Genomic DNA, 19,672 nt, shown 5'->3' with positions numbered 1-19,672 from the left:
ACAATTTTTATGAAGGGTTGACCAAATCGACTCTCACCGATGGAGAGCCAATCAATGCGCGAAAGCTCATTAAATAGACCAATGGGGTACAAGGGGAACGCTGATTGACAATGATTGACGTGTGAATCAGCAAATAGGCAATACGGGGTCTTTTAACCTTGATAGTTGATTTTGCTGCCCTGTGCATTTCTTGCCATTTTTATGGGTTTGTGATACACAATTTACGCACAAATACATCATCAAACTGCATGAGAATATTTTTTCAGCCAACATAGGCAAAATACAGTTTAATAATTTAATCTACATACATTCTTTTGGCATGCATTCAATATAAGATTGTAGTTTGCAAGTACACTGACAGCAGAAATCATTTCAATACAGTTTTGTTTTTGTTTACATAAAACCATTCATGTCTGTATACAGAACCAACTGAGCAGGCCCGGATGTTTAAAACATTTCAACAATGTTGTGCAATTCTGCAGCATGAAATACAAGATTAGAAAAACAGTCCAGAAAAATCAATGACATCATCATGCACTCGGGGGCATGTCAAATACTGTAGTATCACCTGAAACAACTCTAAAGTAAACTCAAAGCTTTTGAAAAATAAAAAAGAATTATGTTTGCCATTCAACACTTTCTCTATCAATAGAAAAAAACTCATCAAGAGATTTCATGGAAGTTATATAATTAACATTTTACCTGAAATGACCGACCTTAATGTAACAGTTCTAAACAGATTATCTGAACATTTTGTTGAGGTGATAAAGTTGACAGTACATTGTCTCATCTCCCAATTGCTCAAAATAGTCTTGAGGGAAACAGTTATGTAAAAACAACTTCAGAGCTGCGTCCCCATTTTAAACACTATAAAATTCTTTGCACTAAAAATATGTACTTTGCTAGTGATGGGAAGTACATACTTTTAAGTATTTAAAGAGACAGTACACTACTATTAGGTCATACATTAGTATCTTAGTAACACAAACCCATTTGTTACACACTCATTGCATTCGTATATCACTGTTAGTATATAGCTTAATTCAAAATGACATACATTAAATAAAACTGTTTTCTCTCAACACCTTTCTTCACCTGAAATAGTCCAGAGAGAACGCTCATAAACTTTTTCATAGTGCAGGTGATCGTGGGAAAAATATTCGCCAAAAAGCATGCATGGATGCACACTTTAATAATACACCAATGCCTCCATCTGACATACTATTGCTATATGTACACTCACCTAAAGGATTATTAGGAACACCTGTTAAATTTCTCATTAATGCAATGGTGTAATGGTGTTCTTGGCACACTTTAGGCCCCTTAGTGCCAATTGGGCATCGTTTAAATGCCACGGCCTACCTGAGCATTGTTTCTGACCATGTCCATCCCTTTATGACCACCATGTACTCATCCTCTGATGGGTACTTCCAGCAGGATAATGCACCTTGTCATAAAGCTTGAATCATTTCAAATTGGTTTCTTGAATATGACAATGAGTTCACTGTACTAAAATGGCCCCCACAGTCACCAGATCTCAACCCAATAGAGCATCTTTGGGATGTGGGTGAACGGGAGCTTCGTGCCCTGGATGTGCATCCCACAAATCTCCATCAACTGCAAGATGCTATCCTATCAATATGGGCCAACATTTCTAAAGAATGCTTTCAGCACCTTGTTGAATCAATGCCACGTAGAATTAATGCAGTTCTGAAGGCGAGAGGGGGTCAAACACAGTATTAGTATGGTGTTCCTAATAATCCTTTAGGGAAGTGTATAAGACACAGACAGAAATAACTTCTGTATATATTTGTGTAAACAAACAAATCAAAAAAGTGTTTTTGCAAATGATTTACATAAACAATTGTTCTTCTCATGCTTGGTTGATTTTATCTCACACTGACTAAAATATGCAAATTCGTACATATCAGATTTTACAGTGTGGGCTTGTTTCATTGTATTGATGGATTTGGAGGGTTATCGTCATATTATTAACTAGTATAGGGGGGTATTGATCAGGTTATTTAATGCACTCGGTGGAAAGGTATCTCTGGAAAGAGGCACTATCACAGTCAATTCAAAGGGGTTGAAAACAAATGAGTCTCTAATATTAATGTTTTAAAAAACAGATCATTGGTTTGTTCAGTAGTTTGTTAAACACACACAATACACATGCTCACACAATCTCCCACACACAGCGCTTATTTTACCGCATCCATGGATGTATACCCCGTATACCTGAATATCAGGGCCCTGTTGACCAACAAAACAAACACAAAATAAAGAATGCATCATTCAGGAATGATTCAGAAAAGCACCTGTCAGATTCAGCATATTTCGCTTTTAAATATCAAGCTCCGACATTTGGTTTCTCATCCTCGAGCAGTGCAACAGTAGATCCTCAGTAGATATCTCTCAGTAAAGTCAGTCCTCTGATAGGCTATGATTCAGATTTAAATAAACAACCCTTACAATCCTTTCTTGTCCATCTTAATTCAGAATAAAATAGGTTTGGTGTTATTTTTTGTCTGTATACTCTCTCTCAGGTCCCAACTCCCAGTACTTTCCTCATGTGCTCGTAGACGACGTAGGAGATGCTGACTGCAGGTATGACTTTGAGAAAGTTCGGAGCGATGCCTCTGTAAAGTCCCACCACGCCCTCCTGAGCTATTATACTCCTGAACAGGGTCAACATGGACATCTGAGGTCCACCCTTCACCGACGCTGAGACAGAAAGAAAGGCAACGTTATTAAATAATACAACACATACAGCAAATATATATATATATATATATATATATATATATATATATATATATATATATATATATATATATATATATATATATATATATATATATATATATATATATATATATATTCAAATATAATTTTTTTCAAAATATACAAAAAATGGCCAAAAAAAATCTATGTACTGAAATACAGTATTGTGCAAAAGTCTTATAGGCCACCACCACCAGACTTGTTGTTTTAGAAGTTTTAATGTCCATCCATTTTATTTATCAATCTATTTTATTAAGATACAAACAGAAAATACAGAAAATCTGTACAAAAAAAAAAAAATACATTTTCAGGACTAAATGTCTTCTTTAGGTATCGGCGGTGTTTAGTGTGACCTCTCTTTGAGCAGAATGAAGTAAAAAGTAATAATTGTATTTATGTTTAAGAGATCCCGCAGTTCTAGTGTTGCTCAAGTGGAAGGGGAGTTTACCCTAAAACCTTGACGCATCAGTTTACATTTTTATTCAGTTTTTAATACTACATACACATTTCCTGTATTTTCTTGATGTATTCTATTAAAGAGATTGATAAAAAATGATACATGATCACTATAACATGCAAAACCCACACATCTTATGGTGGCCTAAGACTTTTGCACAGTACGGCATATATCAATGTTTTTCACCAATATAATTTTTGGCCATTTTTTGTATATTTTGAATTTTACATTAAAGCATTTATATGCATGTTGCATTAAAAGAAACTATTTGTATGTTACAAACCTGCTTTGAAAAGATTAAAATTAAATAATAATATTTCATATTTTATATACATTTTATACAAACTTTTATCTTTTGTCCAGGAAAAATATATTTGTTACCGTATAGGATGTAAAATTAGAAATTTATTTGTTCCCCCTGAAGTACATTTTCAAATATATTAATACATTCAAGTTAAAACTAAATATATTTTCAAATTCAAAAATATATTTAATTAAGGTTTACTTTCTACAAATTTATTTAGCATATATTTAAAACATATTTTTGGCCAATGTATTTTCTTGCCATAAGGGAAATTACACAGAGGTAATAAATTATTTAAAATAAATGCTGCAATATTTCATTAAAAAATAAGAATTGGGTTTTGATTTCATGGGGACTAATAAAACAACCAGAGGATGACATAATCCTAGAGGAATTGACATCACTTCTGTTGGGAAAAATTGGAATGTTTTTTGGAAAAGGACTTTGTGGTATTATTTTGTTTTTCTACATTATGACAAATCTATATGATACAACTACAACGTCAAAACATAGCTAATCATTTCTAAAATGAGTTTGTTTATAAAACCCGAGTTTGACCAAAACGTCTGGTTAGCATTAGAGATACTCACCCTGAGCCTGCATGCGTGTTCGGATGAGGGCGAGCGGGTAGGATGCCAGCTGTCCGCAGGTACTTGAAACAGTTCCACAACCCACCAGCACCAGAACGCCGGGGTCAGCTGACGTAGCCGTATGCCTCTGTAACCAGGAGTTCTTCAGTGTCTGAGAAAGTGAAATATAGCGTCAGTCTTTATGGAGGAAATATTCAATCCTAGTGCTGTCAAAAGATTAATCATGAATAATCGCATACAAAATTAAAGTTTGTGTTTGCATATTTATATACACACACATGTAAGTACATACATGCAAGTGTGTATGTTTTTTTTCCAGTTTTTTTGGGGCCTTTTTTTCTTTTATTTGATAGACCGTATTTAAGGAGACAACAGGAAAGTAGGGGTATGGGAACGGCAAAGGACCACGAGCTGGGATTTAAACTCGGGTCGCCGGAAGTGTGTCTGCACCATACGTCTCTGGGACTGTCCACTACATAATCGGCTCTGACAAGTGTGTGTATTTATATATACAAAATATTAATAACACACATATATTATGCAAAAACAAACTTTTATTTTGTATGTGATTAATCGTGATACATTTTTGACAGCCCTATTCGATACCCATTCAAACAAACGCTTACACACCTCATAGACTGCGAGGTCTATGCCTGCGTAGGGGATGATGCCCAGGATGTTGGGAAGATACCCTTTATAAAAGGCCCGAACACCCTCTTTCTGAAGGATCTGCTTTGCACAGTCTGCAACGCTCGAATATTGTCCTGTTTTACGCAAGGTGAGGCGTGTTTTCAGCACCTAAAATACAGGACATGGTAGGGAGAGAAAGATTATTACTTTATGAATGAAAGTCTGTGCATGCTATGACACTGAGAAGTTGGCAAACGAAAAAACAAAACAGCATCACAGGATCTTGTGAGTGTGTATATACCTCCATAGGATATATAATAGTTTGAGCTGTGGCTCCAGCCAGTGATCCGGCGAGGAATCTCTCCTGAACCTTTAAAGTTCCTCCTTCTTTACTGCCTCGCATTAAACACTTAATCTACACACATACAGAGAAAAGTTCACTGAATCAGACTATTAAATCAGGATTATTTTACAACAGATGACTGCGGGCCGGATCCGCACCGAAGTCAGCAGTTCCGGTGCAGATACGGCCCCGAGTCGTCTGATGTCAGAGGACTAGAGTGTTATCCCCTGTTTGGTTTTTGTGGATGTACATGTGGGAGACAGAGAGAAAAAAGCTGTACCTGTTCATACGCAAGAAATTTGATGGCCGTTTCCGGAGCGATTTTTAGCACATTAATGCCGTTTCCCCTCCACAGCGCAGTGAGACCTCCCTCCTTCACCATCGCTCGAAGACCACTCCATACATTCCCTTTATCAGAGGTCTGCCCGTGCACCTGCGCACCAAACACCAATTTAGTTAAGTATTTAATATCAAATTATTCAGATTGTATGTTAAAAAAATCATCAGTATTATAATAAAATGACAACTCCACGACAGAACAGCTGTGTGTTTGCTTGCTGTGTCTCATTTGACCACCAGGGGTCACTGTGCTATAAGAAATCCTCACCTGTAGGACAGTTACATCCTTACACACATTCATTGTGGCATAATCACAACAATATCGTATAAACATGGTAATTTGCATTTATTTTCTCATGCCAGCAACATACAGTCCAACAACTGCACGGACTGCCCATCTTGTACAATCTTAAGTAAATTAAATCCTTAGTAAATTCTGCTAAGTGGGTTACTGATATCAAGGATTAAACCTGAGACCTCTGTGTGAGCAGTAATAATCCTAAACCATCAAAAAACAAAGATAATTGACATAACAAGATTGAGCACTCCTAATACTATACTGGCCCTGTACCAAATGGCGCACTTCATGGGGACTTTCGGTCTCGTGGACTTAAATTGCGCGTGCTCTTTATCTACGAGTCCGTAGGGTGTCCCATCTGTCATTTTTATGCTTTAAAGTGTGCTCATCAGCGCCCCCTTGATGCAGGCTTCGCGCACTTTGCCAACCCAGAAGTCCTTGCGAAAGAGCAATCAGAAGACATAGGCCCTGTCCCAAATGGCGCACTTCATGTGGACTTTCGGTCTCGTGGCCTTAAATTGCGCGTGCTCGCTTAGTCCACGAGTCCGTAGGGTGTCCCATCTGTCATTTTTACGCTTTGAAGTGTGCTCATCAGCGCCTCTTTTGCCCCCTTGATGCGGTCTCCGGCGAAGCCTGCACTGTAGCAGGCTTTGCGCACTTTGCCAACCCATAAGTCCTTGCGAAAGAGCAATCAGACCAATCAGACGACAAAAGGGAGGAGTTCACACTGACGGGCAACTTCTTATTTCCGGAGTGACGCTTAACAAGCGTGACTCGCATCAAGGGTCCCCAAAGTCTGCACTCTATGATGTTATCAAAGTGTGGACTCTGAGGAGGACCACAAGTCCGGAGTGTGCCATTTGGGACAGGGCCAAATAGGGGACATTGCAACCCTCAATATGGCCGCTTTGGCAAAGGAAGTCCCGCCTTCAAGTTAAAAGAACCAATAATCAATCGATAAAGACTAGTAGATAAGACTTTAGTCATGTATGACTGAAATAACTGCCCGGACGAAAGAAAAAAAACTGCCCGGACGCTTTGCTAACATGGCCCCCTAGTGGCGCGACTTCACTAACACCAACTCAAATTATATTTTATTTTCGAGCAAGCGCTGTCCGATTCCATGAAGAAGAATTAATTGATTTACAAACTTTACAACACATCCACGTACTATTTTACATTATGTTATATTCACACATTTGCCGGGCTGGCAGCTTCTCAGACAGCACACGACTCTGGTCCGGACCTGCACCGGATCCGCACCAGAGCTGCTGACTTTGGGACAGATCTGGCCCGGAGTCATCTACTGTCTGGGATTCAAATCAACTTAACAGTGCTTTAATCTATACATTTTTATCAATATGTATGCTCACTATCATCCCTGGGATCGAACCCATAACCTTTACATGGTTAATCTCTCAATTGAGTCATTCATGAAACATGTAGAGATATTAAAAAATTTTCTCACTTAAGATCGGTGTGATTTAATTAAACCCTAGGCAAAAATAAACTGGATATTCGAAAGCTTTTAGTAGCCAAAAAGGTTTGCACCTGTACAGAAATAAACCAACCCTGTGAAATACTCACTGGAGCTAAAAGTGTGAGAGTTCACTAAGTGTGAACCTGCCTAATGAGAAACATCAGCTTTACTGCTTGTGCATGGCACACATAAAAAACTGATCTTAGACCAGCACTGTCTCACCTGAAGAAAGACCTTAAGCCTGTCCAGCGGTGCTGTGCCCGTTCTGGAAACAGATCCCGCCACGGCTCCGGCCATCAGCTGCCTCCAAACAAACCCCGACTGTTTCTCCTTCTCAGTGAACTCATCTGGAACAGTTAAATGCTCTCCGATGTCCAACATCTACACAAAAAGACACAACTGCATTTATATAAGGGTGGCATTGTTTATTTGTACACTTTTATTGGCAAGCATTTTTTAATTCGTACCACAGAGTGTTTCCAGTATTGTGCGATCTCCTCCATGTTGTGCAGAGGATTAAACAGAAAATGATCTCGCCACTCCGCCCAGTCGACAGTCATGGAGTGATCTTTGTCCATACTATATGAACACAGCACACACAGTGACTCGTATGATATAATACAGCGACATAACATAAACACACAAGGCACGGTATAGCAATAACACAAACCTTTGCAATATTTTTGCAGCCTGTTCCAATGTGATGTCTACTCCAAGATTATGTAATGACTGCTGGATCTCCCCGACATCTATTTCACCTACAATCACACAGATATACACAGTGTAATATTGTACTTCTAAAAAATATATAAATATCGACTAGCATAATACTGAAACCAAATGCTACTAAGAATAAAATGAGAATTGTGGTTAATTAAAGGGATAGTTCACCAAATACATTTTAATTCTGTCATCATTTACTCACTCTTAATTTGTTACAAACCTGTATAAATGTCTTTGTTCTGATAAACACAAATGAAGATATTTTTAAAAATGTTTGTAAGCAAACAGATCTGGGGCACCATTGACTTCCATAGTATTATTATTGTTACAAATGAAGATATTTAGAACAATTTTTGTAACCAAGCAGATCTGTGGCACCATTGACTTTCATAGAAGGAAAAAATAATACTATGACAAAAGGGTGAGTAAATAACTTTTTGAATGAACTATCCCTTTAGGGTCAAACATTGTGAGTGTTAGTTATAAATGCAAACACTACATGAGGTTTATGATATAACTTACCATCATTGTTGCGGTCCAAACTACGAAACATAAGTTTGAGACGTTTCTCCTGCGAGCGCAGAAACTCGATGAACTCCTCAAAATCCAGCTGACCATCTTGATTAGTGTCTCCAGCTCGTACAACCTGCTGAATATTCGGCATATAGAGAGAGGGAGAGAGAGAGATGGGAGAAATAGGGATGCCAGGAATCATTAGGAAAGGTAGGATGGAGGGAGGAAGGATGCAAATGAAGGAGAAAAGCACATTAAACCCATGCAAAGCCCACAGCCCATAAAAACAGCTGACAACAAACAGACACCAAGACCTGAAACAGTCAATTAGGTATGACTTTAAGGAAATGTGTTTAACTCTTTCCCCGCCATTGACGAGTTATCTTGTCAATTGAGAGAAAACGCATACATGCCAATGACAAGAATTTCCGGCTTTCCGCAATACCGCTATTATCCACCAGGTGGCTTTTACAACCTGTAAGTAACGCCTCATGTGAAAAGTAAGAACACTGTGTATGTTTTAAAGATCGCTTTGCATCTGATCTCTATCAAAAGTCCTTTGCAAAAATGGAATTATCTCAGCTTTTTGCTCAAAATTGGGTGTTTTTGAAGAAACCTACCCATATTTGAGAGGTGATTAAAAAAAGAACTAATGAAGGTAGGATGAAACGTCTGTTTTTTCATTTGATATATTGTATGTTTATATATTTAACCCTTTCCCCGCCATTGACGAGTTATCTCGTTATCTCGTCAATTATGAGTTCATATTTAACTGATAAATATGCCTTTCTGGACAAATTTCAAAGTGAAAGTGTGCTTTTATCCACTAGATGGCGCCAAACCGAATTCATAAAAACCGGAAGTTAAAAAGATTTAATGATTTATTTTAACTGCCTTTATGTTTGATAGTCATTCTAAGTCTGATCTCTAACATTAATTCCTTTACAAAAACACAATTTTTTAGCTTTTTGCTCAAAATGTTGTATTTTTAAATAGAAATATCCATATTTCAGTGGTTAAATTAAGTGGAAAAAGTAAATATATAATGAAACGTTTTTCCCCATTTTGTTTGTGTGTTTGTTTGTTTATTGTTTGTTTGAAAGCAGAGGGTGTGTTCTTTCATTTGATATATTTGTATATTTATATATTTATAGAAGATAATTTTTCCTGAAAGGAATTTTGTGAAACTTTTGTTAAAATCACAAAAATGCGGGTGGGCAACTTTTCTCAAATAGGCTGGCATTAAATCTTTGTGAAAATCATGAAAAATGCTGGTGACTTTTTTTTTTAAATGCCGGCGGGGTTAGAGTTAAAGGGATAGTTCACCCTAAAAATGTAAATTCTGTCATCATTTACTCACTCTCAAGTTGTTACAAACCTGTATAAATGTCTTTGTTCTAATGAACAAAAGGAAGATATTTAAAAAATAAATATTTGTAACCAAACAGATCTTGGGCACCACTGACTTCCATAGGTTTCTGATTGGTTTGGTTACAAACATTCCTCAAAACTTCTTCATTTGTGTTCATCAGAACAAAGACATTTATACAGGTTTGTAACAGCATGAAAGTGAGTAAATGATGACAGAATTTAAATTTTAGGTGAACTATCCCTTTAAGTACATGAAATTGTTTGCCTACAATGTAAGGTAAGAGGGGCTCAAAAACAGTAAAGTGGCTCTAATGTACTGTAATTTGAGTTCGTAGATATCATGTCCAAATTTACAGGAGTCCACGAATGTCTCAGTCACCACCACGTTTTTATTTTTTACAGGGTGGGGTCTCACGGCTCTTCAAAATGCCAGAAGCTCATTGGTGCATCGTGTCTGAACTTGTTTATCCTGAGCTTCAAGATAATGGAGGCTCTGTGAGTTTGTGACATCGGCTAAATTGTACAATTTGGGGTTTTATAGTAAGGAAAAGTTTTGTCTGTGTGTTTCGAGAGAAAGTAATGCAGGTTATTTGGTGTGTTTTGCCTTCACTGTGGGCAGACGTTCACAAACTACTCATGCATATCTGTGTGTGTGTGTGTGTGTGTGTGTGTCTCACATGGACTGACTCCAAGAAGCTGACCTTTTACTCACTCTGTAAACTTTCTGTGTGTGTGTTTGCGTGAAGGTTGTATGCTTTCTTCTCAATCTACATTTGCCTACTCGTGCAAAAACATGCACACACATTCACATGCACGTGTTTCTCACTCAACAGATCAGTAAACACACAACAGTAAACACACAAAGGTACAAAAGACGCCATATTGAAGCTGGGCTGATGTGGGTGGTTCATTGCTATGTGGTTGCTAATAATGGGTTACTTCATCCCAAATCGCATACTATGTGTCCTAAATATTATTTGAAATAAAAATGTTATGATCCAGATCGTAGTATGTTGAAATAAGTCATCTGAAAAGTATGTGAATGGTCCACTATATCCAGTGAAAGTTCTCTTAAAACAATTACTGATACATTCCACAGTTCATTGTGAGACAGGAATATAGTGACGCTACACTGTAATAATAAATCAAATAAGTGATGCTTGACTAATTTAATATATTACATTATAGAGAATAGAGATAACATTACATAACAAATAGCCAAATAAAGAAAGAAAAGCAAAATGCAAGTAGTAGTATGTTTATATGTGTAGTTTGCAACGATCAGTGTCTAGGCAACAATGCTCACTTACACTATGTATGTACTAGAACTTGCAAACTATTTTGTTATGCACTAAAATGTATGTGCTTTCCTGAACAAAAACAGTATGTACTTTTAAGGCAGAATATAGCCGCGGTCACACTTGACTTTAAGCCTGCGGGTATTTGTCAGACGTTGCTGTGGGGAGTGGGCGCGAAACAACTCATCAATATGATCTTTGGCTTCATCCATTTGTGCTTTTAGCCGAGAGAAAGGTCACGCAGTGACATACTTGTTTTGTACTGGTCACAAACCTCCATGAGATACGAATTCGCAAGTCAGAGTTCACCATACTTGAACTTTGATACGCAGTGACCTGCAAATATCTTCGCACGAGCTTGCATTTGAATGGAAGTCAATGGGACGAAAAGTCTAGTGTGACCGCGGCTTAAAAGTATGCAAATTGGGACGCAATAAAATTCCTGAAATGTTTTCGGAGGAATTTGATGCCTAAGGTTTGTTTAAACAGCTAATGCTAACTATAAGTAAGTGTACAGAGTGCAGCACGGATGACATATTTTTGTAGGCTAAGTTAGTGGGACTCAAAAATAACTCTGTTTAACAACAGTTTATGACAGTTACACTTTTGTCAAACAAGTTAATCTTCCCAGATGAACACCACATTTATGAAGTAAAAAATTCTAGTAAACACATTTACACTTCAAAATTCATGAAATTTGTATTCATCAGTGAAAGTTATCTTGTTGGACAAAACATGTAAATGTCTTTAATTTTTGTTCAACACAGAGATTATTTTTTGTGATAATCCAGAAGTCTATAGGAAAAATTAATGGCCTTTTTTGCAAGGGAACCAGTGCTCCACTAATTTCAGGTTTGCCTACATAAATATGACATCCCTGCGGCACTATATAATAAAATAGCAATGCTTATCTTAGCAAATTCCTCTAATTGGTTTGTATACAGATTATATCACACTGGTAAAGTGGGTGGAGGCTTCGCCCTAAAATTTAGGAAATTGTTAAAGGGCAGATGGAGACCCTGTGATGTTGATCTGACACTCAGGGGAGCCAATAAAGAGGGGAGGGGGATAGGATGATTAAGGGCCCACGCACTTTAGGGCCCCCATAGATTAAAGTTATAGTAGTAATGTAATAGAAATTATAAATGTATCTACCAACGAATTATATGTATTATTTTTCAATTATTTTTAATCTTTAATAAAAACAAACGCCATAGACACATGTCTGATTTGTTAAACTGGCCCAATTTTTTGATTACTGACAGCAGGCAGAGTAGCCCGGCCCACAGTGAAATCTCATTGGTAGAAATCCTTCTCATAACTGTATAATAACATGAAACAAGTTTGGATTGGCTGTGATTTCGCATAGAATTTCAACGAAATAATCGCGTCGCGCTGGTTGGGAACGACGGTGTGAGATCATCCTGTGCTGCGCAGAGCAATCGTCGTATGACATCCAAGTATCGCGAGAGAGATTCTAAAGCGCAACTGTCGCGATACATCAATGTAACGGTCTGCGCAGCACCGCATCGAATCGAACCCACTTTACATCTGCATCTGACAGCCAGGTCATGACGTTTTTTTAAAAACACCTTGTTTACTCCCGGTCACAGCGCTATAAATACCCCTCCGTTATGAATATAGGTGTTATGTTTCCTACCTCCTCCACCGAGCTCGACGACATCCCCCGACCGGCAAATCCGATGCGCAGCTCGTTCACGTCGATCCGTCCGTCCTTGTTCAGGTCCAGCTGGTCGAAGAGATCGGCCCAGAGCCGCTCGCGCTCAGGATCGACCCCGCTGTCTTGGCAGCGCGCCCGGATCCAGCCGCGCCGTTGACCCATGATGTCCGTGCACCGCACGCTCACGCACTGAGACGCATGCACCGTGAAGACCCCACGGACCGGGCTTTTCGCGAGAGTCCAAAAAAGGAGTGTTTGCCGAAATAACGCCCCTCGCGTCGCCCAGATGGTTTAAAACAGCTGCGTATTCTGCAAGAACCAGGAAGCGCTTTGCAGATAATGCATGCGCTACTTTTTCTCGTCCGTCAGCAAAACGGCAGTTCAAATTTAGCTGAAACTCGTGTGATGTATGCGTCAAAACACGCGTGAAACGCGTTTTGGGATCTTCAGCTGCAGAGCCTACAACAGCGGCTTCAGGTTACACCAAACACTGCCTTCAGGACTCTGTGTTGATCGCTTCCTTCTTCCTAAACTGCATGCTATATACACTATGCATAATCTCTACTGGTTCCGTTAAGAATGCCATTATGAACCATCAGATTCTACCATTTAAACCATTACATGTTGTGTTTTGGATCTTATTCCAATAGGATTTCATGGGGATCTACTGGGACAGATTACATCCTACAACATAACCCAACTCATTATCAGTAGAGACCCAAACAAAGATCATTAGCTATAGTTCCCATTCATATGATGGTTTCTGTTGTATTTTCAACATGCAGGGTGGAGACAGAATATGCTAAGCAGTTTCAGAGAAACACTGTAAAATGTGTGTGATCATGTCTGATGATCTTATCTCTTATCTTTTGAGCAGATGAACTTTAGTCACTATTTGCTGTGCAAATGAATAAAATACAAATGTACACAAATAAGACCACACTGCAAAAAAATACTGTATAAATATATAATAATTCTTAAGATGCATTTTCTTGATATCAAAATTACATAAGAAACTAAGTCAAATCAAATTCAAGTGAATAAAACAATATGGCAACCGTGTTTCTTGAACACTTAATTCAAGAAAAAAATCGCTTACTCCATTGGCAGATTTTTTTTGCTTGTTTTGAGAACACATTCACTTACATTTTACATTTTTTTGTCTAAAAACTAGACTTATTTTGTAACGTAACTTTGCTCATCAAGAAAATGCATCTTGATTTGTACTAAAAATCAAGACAAACATACTAAGAAAGTAATTTTTGCAGTGCAGACCTCACGATTCAAGTCATTTGGTGTTTATAAAATAATTTCAGTTCATAAAGAATTCAGTATGCCATCTGTTTTACCTAGGACTAGTATTTTTAGTATTGAGTGAAACTGTATCCCAACTCTTATCTGAAGCACAGAGAAAGATCAGAGTTCAGAAACAAGCAAAACTGATCAAGAATCAAATATCACATGAATGACCTCAGTAAAACAGTGCGGGGAGAGATAAAATACTGCAGAAATGAGGTAAAACATACAGTCAATGCAAATTAAGGTTATAACTGGATTTACATGGTTTGTGGTCCAGGTTTATCTACAGTAGATAGGTCGCCAGATGTCCGTGTAAAAGCATAGACTGTAAAAAATATAGGTTAAAAGTGGTTTGTACAGGAAGACCAGCAAAAAAATTGCTGAATAAACTCACGACCTAACGTCAATGTTATGATTGTGTATTGTGCTCATGTTACCCAGATCACATTCAGGTTAAAGGAATATATAGTTCACCCAAAAATGAAAATTCTGTCATAATTTACTCACTCTTAGGTTGTATACATTTCTTTTGTATACATATGTGTTTCCGCTGAACACATATTTGTAATGAAGCAGGAAACAGAAACACCATTGACTTCCATTGTATAAGAAAAATACTACTAAAGTCAAGACTCAAAAAAGGTTTGGTTACAAACGTTGCTCAAAATATCTTAATTTGTGTTCAACAGAACAAAGAAATGAAAACAGGTTTGTAACAACATGAGAACGAGTAAACAATGACAGAATTTAAATTTTGAGGTGAACTATCCTTCACTGCAAAAATGACTTTCTTGCTTAGTATTTTGTATTCTTGTTGTCAGTACAAATATCTAAAAACTCTTAAATCAAGATGACTTTTCTTGATGAGCAAAATGACATAAGAAAATAAGTCTAGACACAAAATAGAGAATGTAAGTGAATGTGTGTATAAACCGAGCAAAAATATCTTGAAATAAGTTTACTTTTTTAAACACTTAATTCAAGAAAAACTAAAAAAAAAATCTTACCTCATTGGTAGATTTTTTGTTTGTTTTAAGCACAAATTCACTTAATTTTTTGTTTAGAAACTAGACTTCTTTTCTTATGTCATTATGCTCATCAAGGGAATACATCTTTGATTTAAAGGGGACATATCAAGAAAATATGACTTTTCATGTTTAAGTGCTATATTTGGGTCCCCAGTGCTTCTATCAACCTATAGAAAATGTGATCAACCCAGTTTTGACAACCATTCTCTGCAAGCATGAACAAATAGCTCATTGAAATGTGGCTCCCTTTGTGATGTCAGAAGGGGATCTTATTACACCTTAATCTGCACTCTCCAACCATGACAGAGAGAAAAAATTGACAGCACAATTAAGTTTCAATTTCAACAAACTATCATTATGGTGATCAGTGTTTGCATTTCATCAGCTCATTTGCATTTTACAGGAGACACACCAAAAACAGTACATTTTTGCTCACACCTACAAAGTGTCAATTTTAACATCTTATAATAAATTGTCTGTGGGGTATTTTGAGCTAAAACTTCACATATGCACTCTGGGGACACCAAATATTTATTTTACATCTTAAAAAAGTATTGCGCAATGTCCCCTTTAAGAATTAAAAAATATTTGTCCTGGAAACAAGACAGAAATACTAAGTAAGAAAGTCTTTTTTTGCTGTGGTTTAACTGTATGAATATTAGATTCTAAACATATGCAACATACTATTATTATCTGTATTCACACTCATCAAAAGGGTTTTGTGTGTAAGCGACTGGAAACAATGTATTCCATGAATAAATGAAAAGGTCCCAACCACAGGTTTAGATAAAGACACAGATAACCTGCTACACACCTGTTGCTTCAGTCATCATACCAGACGCAAACAGAGGTGACAGGCACATGCAATAGATCTGCTGTCCACACTACCTGCACAGACGTCATTGACGGTAAACACTGTCCACAATCCCCACCAATAAGGTTTAATTTGGTGATATTGTTGAAGGGCACTTGAGTGTGTGACCTGTATAGTGTGCCATGATGTCAGGATCAGATTAATTTCGGTATATAAGAAGAGGACAGGTGAAGTAACATATACCATACTGGACACATCTGGTGTTACATTTTCTTTTCATTTGGGTATATTTCACCGTGTGTGATGTGTAAGGGCCTCTCCGCCATCCAGTCCTCATGCCTGGAAAAGTGAGTATGAGGATTTGCAGTGAGACGGAGTGTTGCTGAACTAACAATTGGATAACAATATTGTATTACTGTAAACTGTTTGGGGTGTAATTGAATTGATTGTGTATTACAGGGCAAAGGGTATGAAAGTTAAACTGACTCACCTGGCCGAAAAACAAGAGTGGGTTCATAAACACAGGTAAGAGAGTAATTCTGCACTAATTTACAATATAAAACCGATATAAAAATCATATTTATCCTTCACAGAACTGAAGAAAAGCTGCCACATGACCTGGAGACTTTGCTTAACAGCAAAAGTAAGATGTATTTGCTTATTCATATATATTTTAACATCCAACCCAACATCAATTAAGGAACACATTTTTTTATTTTTCTTCAGTGGGCATTCAAGCTTTCCGATGGTTCCTGCGTTCGGAGTTCAGTGAGGAGAACTTGGAGTTCTGGCTGGCATGTGAAGACTACAAGAACTCATCCGGGTCTAAACTGGCATCCAAAGCCCAGAACATCTACAACCGGTTCATCAACCCAGATGCTCCCCGTGAGGTGAGAGACAGCACATATTCTTTATATTTAACCCTTAAAGTCTTTAATGGACACAAAGCCTATTTTAAGATATTTCTTTTACGTTACTATTAATAAATTAATTAAGTTTTATCCTAAATTCTTTGTTACTTTAAAGGAGTTTTCTTTAAAGTGGACATTTCACAAGACTTGTAAAATAAGTCTTCAGTGTCCCCGGAGTGCATTTGTGAAGCTTTAGCTCAAAATAGCCCACAAAGAATTTATAATCGCATGTTAAAATTGCCACTTTATAGTTCTGAGCAAAAATTTGCCATTTTTGGGGAATGTCCCATTAAATACAAATGAGCTAATGCAAACACAGATCACCATAATAGTAGTTTGTTGTAATAGAAACTCAATTGTGCTGTCAATTATTCTCTCTCTTTCTCTCTGCACTAAATGGCAGTGCCATGGTTGGATAGTTCAGATTAAGGGGTGATATTATCATAATAAGTTCCCCCTTCTATGTCACATAGGGAGCAAAATCTAAACGACCTATTTTTTCACATGCTTGCAGAGAATGGTTTACCAAAACTGAGCTACTGGGTTGATCTTTTTCACATTTTCTAGGTTGATAGAAGCACTGGTGAACCAATTATAGCACTTAAACATTGAAAAAGTCAGATTTCCATGACATGTCCCCTTTAAATATCAACATACTTTAAAGCCAGTACACATAATGTGTATTTTCTTAGTTTAAATAAAGTATGATTGTCATGTGGGTGGTTTTCAGGTGAATCTGGACAGCGAGACCCGTGAGATGTTAACGGACCTGATGGAGACACCCACAGCTGAGACCTTTGATGAAGCTCAGCACCGGATCTTCACTCTGATGGCTAAAGATTCATTCCCGCGTTTTCTGCGGTCCACTTACACTCATTAGCCTCTCCAAGCCCTGTGAGACAGAACCTGTCACGAACCTTTCGGGCTATTGATGTGCTTCATTACTTGTATAAATTTGCATCATCACTTGTAACCTTTTAACTCCAGCCAGGTAGGATGTAGTTTGGTTTATGTAAATGTTTGATGGATACTAATCATTGTCTTTGCCATATGAGCACTATTTTGTCAGTAGTCTCTCACGGGTCCTTTATATCTTTAAACCAGATGATTTAATAAAAGTATTCATTTCAAAAGAGATGAACGTGTGCCATAAAAACTAAGTGTTGGCTATACAAAGAGCCATTCAGGTCTCACAATAAAATCAAGGCTGAACAAAGAAAAGGAAATAGAGCAGGAGGGGAACTATGAGTTTCAGCTAATAAACAGCAAGAGCTGCATCCTTGACAATAATGGGAAGACCTTCAGGGTATTTACGCAAAACCTTGAACTGTTTAAAAAAAGTCTGCTCCTCATTAATTCCATGTTAGGACACTGTGGGCTCTTTAATGCATTGCTGTGCTGATGTCAAGAGTGTCTATGATGTTTATATCCATTTCATTTGTTTAGAAAAGTATGAACCGACTTGTGATTCAGGTCTGTACCACAAAAAATGTGAACGACTTCACGCTGACGTTTAAAAGGGTGAAAACTTATATGATAAAAGATCATCAGTTGTGGTTTTATTCTATAAATATAAGATATAGAGTTTATAAGATCATGATGAATGTGTGAGTCTGCTATGACAGACTAAGCCAGGGGTAGGCAAGTTCGGTCCTAGAGAGCCGCAGTCCTGCATATTTTAGCCTAAGCACTGATAATCTAACCTGATGTCTAAATCCTAAAGACATTGATTAGCTTGTTCAGGTGTGTTTGATTAGGGTTGGAACTAAACTCTGCAGGACTGCGGCTCTGTAGGACCGAACTTGCCTACACCCGGACTAAGCTATAAGGAATAAATCCATACAATATTTCTGTTGAATCAACAAAGTTGAACCCATCAGTCTTTATGTGATGCGGCCCCCTGGTGGCCATACAGTACATTACACACGACTTTTAAGATGGTCAGTCATGTATATTGTCAGGTTTTGGAGGATCCCGAAGCAGATTTTGGGGGTCCGCCTGGTCCACCCCTTCCTCCTGGAGTTTTCAGCACACTCAGTTTCTTATGAAGAGATGAGCTGGCCCTCTGTGTGACTTCATGTTCAATCTTATTTCTAATGGCCACCTCCAAACCCTGCAGAGAAAACCAACACATACACCATTATTATTAATATAATTCATATAACATGCAATTAAGCTGAGAAGACAGCATAAAAACGTATAAAGTCTGGGAGGAAACTGTATTATGCAATATATGTATGTGTATCTCTCTCTCTCTCTATATATATATATATACACACAAGTTTTTTTACCATTATTAAATAACAGTGTGTGTATCGTACCTTCTTGAGCTTCTGTTGTTGGACCACTTGAGCTTTTTTGGGAGCGATTATCCTCCCTGATATAACCAGAGTAAACGAAAAGTGTTTAAAGCGGAAGTGTCGTGCACGTGCATGCCCGTGTCAATGTCGCTATTTTTAATCTCATAATAATCGTGTACTCGAAAACACAAACGTTTTACCTCCTTTCTTGGGTCCTTTCGGTTTGTTTTGTTGCTTTTTTGCTCCTCCGGGACGCTGCGCCTTAAATTTCTGTTTACCTTGAGCCATTTCTGCGATCTGATCGCGGACGGAAGTAAGAGAAGAAACAGAATAAAAGCCTTTACGGTTCCCTAGTGCGAAATATAAAATTAAAGTCCTACATTATACCGGAGAAAATGTAGAGGATAATCTGAATAAAATATATATAAAAAGATATAATATTTAAAAGTAATATTTCTAGACAGTATATTTTAAAACCAGCACACAGTATGCAGTAATAAAATAGACAA

At 37.5% G+C, this 19,672-nt stretch overlaps 3 protein-coding genes across 6 annotated transcripts; 1 reads left to right on the top strand and 2 right to left on the bottom strand.

The window, feature by feature from the left end:
* Window positions 1–255: 255 nt before the first annotated feature.
* slc25a23a (solute carrier family 25 member 23a) lies at window positions 256–13,364 on the bottom strand. Of its 4 annotated transcripts, none has more exons than XM_055204205.2 (11): window positions 12,791–13,364; window positions 8,471–8,597; window positions 7,896–7,983; window positions 7,693–7,804; window positions 7,448–7,606; window positions 5,389–5,541; window positions 5,067–5,180; window positions 4,766–4,933; window positions 4,136–4,286; window positions 2,570–2,724; window positions 256–2,255 (listed from the first exon to the last, which is right to left on the bottom strand). In XM_055204205.2, exons 1-11 carry the CDS (start codon window positions 12,971–12,973, stop codon window positions 2,202–2,204), a joined length of 1,464 nt encoding a protein of 487 aa, XP_055060180.2. In that variant the 5' UTR covers window positions 12,974–13,364; the 3' UTR covers window positions 256–2,201. The 4 variants fall into 4 exon arrangements, with proteins under 4 accessions (XP_055060180.2, XP_055060181.2, XP_055060182.2 ...); XM_055204206.2 differs by having other exon boundaries at window positions 8,471–8,594; XM_055204207.2 differs by having other exon boundaries at window positions 256–2,724.
* Window positions 13,365–15,354: 1,990 nt separating this feature from the next.
* LOC129443933 (regulator of G-protein signaling 16) lies at window positions 15,355–18,137 on the top strand. Its single transcript, XM_055204210.2, has 5 exons — window positions 15,355–16,299; window positions 16,412–16,477; window positions 16,546–16,595; window positions 16,679–16,842; window positions 17,594–18,137. Exons 1-5 carry the CDS (start codon window positions 16,256–16,258, stop codon window positions 17,741–17,743), a joined length of 474 nt encoding a protein of 157 aa, XP_055060185.1. The 5' UTR covers window positions 15,355–16,255; the 3' UTR covers window positions 17,744–18,137.
* Window positions 18,138–18,402: 265 nt separating this feature from the next.
* Window positions 18,403–19,520, bottom strand: c3h19orf53 (chromosome 3 C19orf53 homolog). The gene is made up of 4 exons (XM_073860181.1): window positions 19,364–19,520; window positions 19,185–19,240; window positions 18,682–18,976; window positions 18,403–18,489 (listed from the first exon to the last, which is right to left on the bottom strand). Exons 1-3 carry the CDS (start codon window positions 19,449–19,451, stop codon window positions 18,821–18,823), a joined length of 300 nt encoding a protein of 99 aa, XP_073716282.1. The 5' UTR covers window positions 19,452–19,520; the 3' UTR covers window positions 18,403–18,489; window positions 18,682–18,820.
* Window positions 19,521–19,672: the final 152 nt, after the last annotated feature.

Source organism: Misgurnus anguillicaudatus, chromosome 3 (assembly GCF_027580225.2).
Source record: "Misgurnus anguillicaudatus chromosome 3, ASM2758022v2, whole genome shotgun sequence".
Classification (NCBI taxonomy): Eukaryota; Metazoa; Chordata; class Actinopteri; order Cypriniformes; family Cobitidae; genus Misgurnus; species Misgurnus anguillicaudatus.
This window is presented reverse-complemented; position numbering and strand designations above follow the sequence as displayed.

Coding starts and splice junctions, on each gene's coding strand:
- c3h19orf53 (XM_073860181.1), bottom strand. CDS start 19,451: ATGGCTCAAGGTAAACAGAAATTTAAGGCGCAGCGTCCCGGAGGAGCA. Junction 19,241..19,363: donor GAAAGGACCCAAGAAAGGAG/GTAAAACGTTTG, acceptor TGGTTATATCAG/GGAGGATAATCGCTCCCAAA. Junction 18,977..19,184: donor AACAACAGAAGCTCAAGAAG/GTACGATACACA, acceptor TTTTCTCTGCAG/GGTTTGGAGGTGGCCATTAG.
- LOC129443933 (XM_055204210.2), top strand. CDS start 16,256: ATGTGTAAGGGCCTCTCCGCCATCCAGTCCTCATGCCTGGAAAA. Junction 16,478..16,545: donor GAGTGGGTTCATAAACACAG/GTAAGAGAGTAA, acceptor TATCCTTCACAG/AACTGAAGAAAAGCTGCCAC. Junction 16,596..16,678: donor GACTTTGCTTAACAGCAAAA/GTAAGATGTATT, acceptor ATTTTTCTTCAG/TGGGCATTCAAGCTTTCCGA.
- slc25a23a (XM_055204205.2), bottom strand. CDS start 12,973: ATGGGTCAACGGCGCGGCTGGATCCGGGCGCGCTGCCAAGACAGCGGG. Junction 8,598..12,790: donor CGTCGAGCTCGGTGGAGGAG/GTAGGAAACATA, acceptor CCGAATATTCAG/CAGGTTGTACGAGCTGGAGA. Junction 7,607..7,692: donor AATACTGGAAACACTCTGTG/GTACGAATTAAA, acceptor CTTTTTGTGTAG/ATGTTGGACATCGGAGAGCA.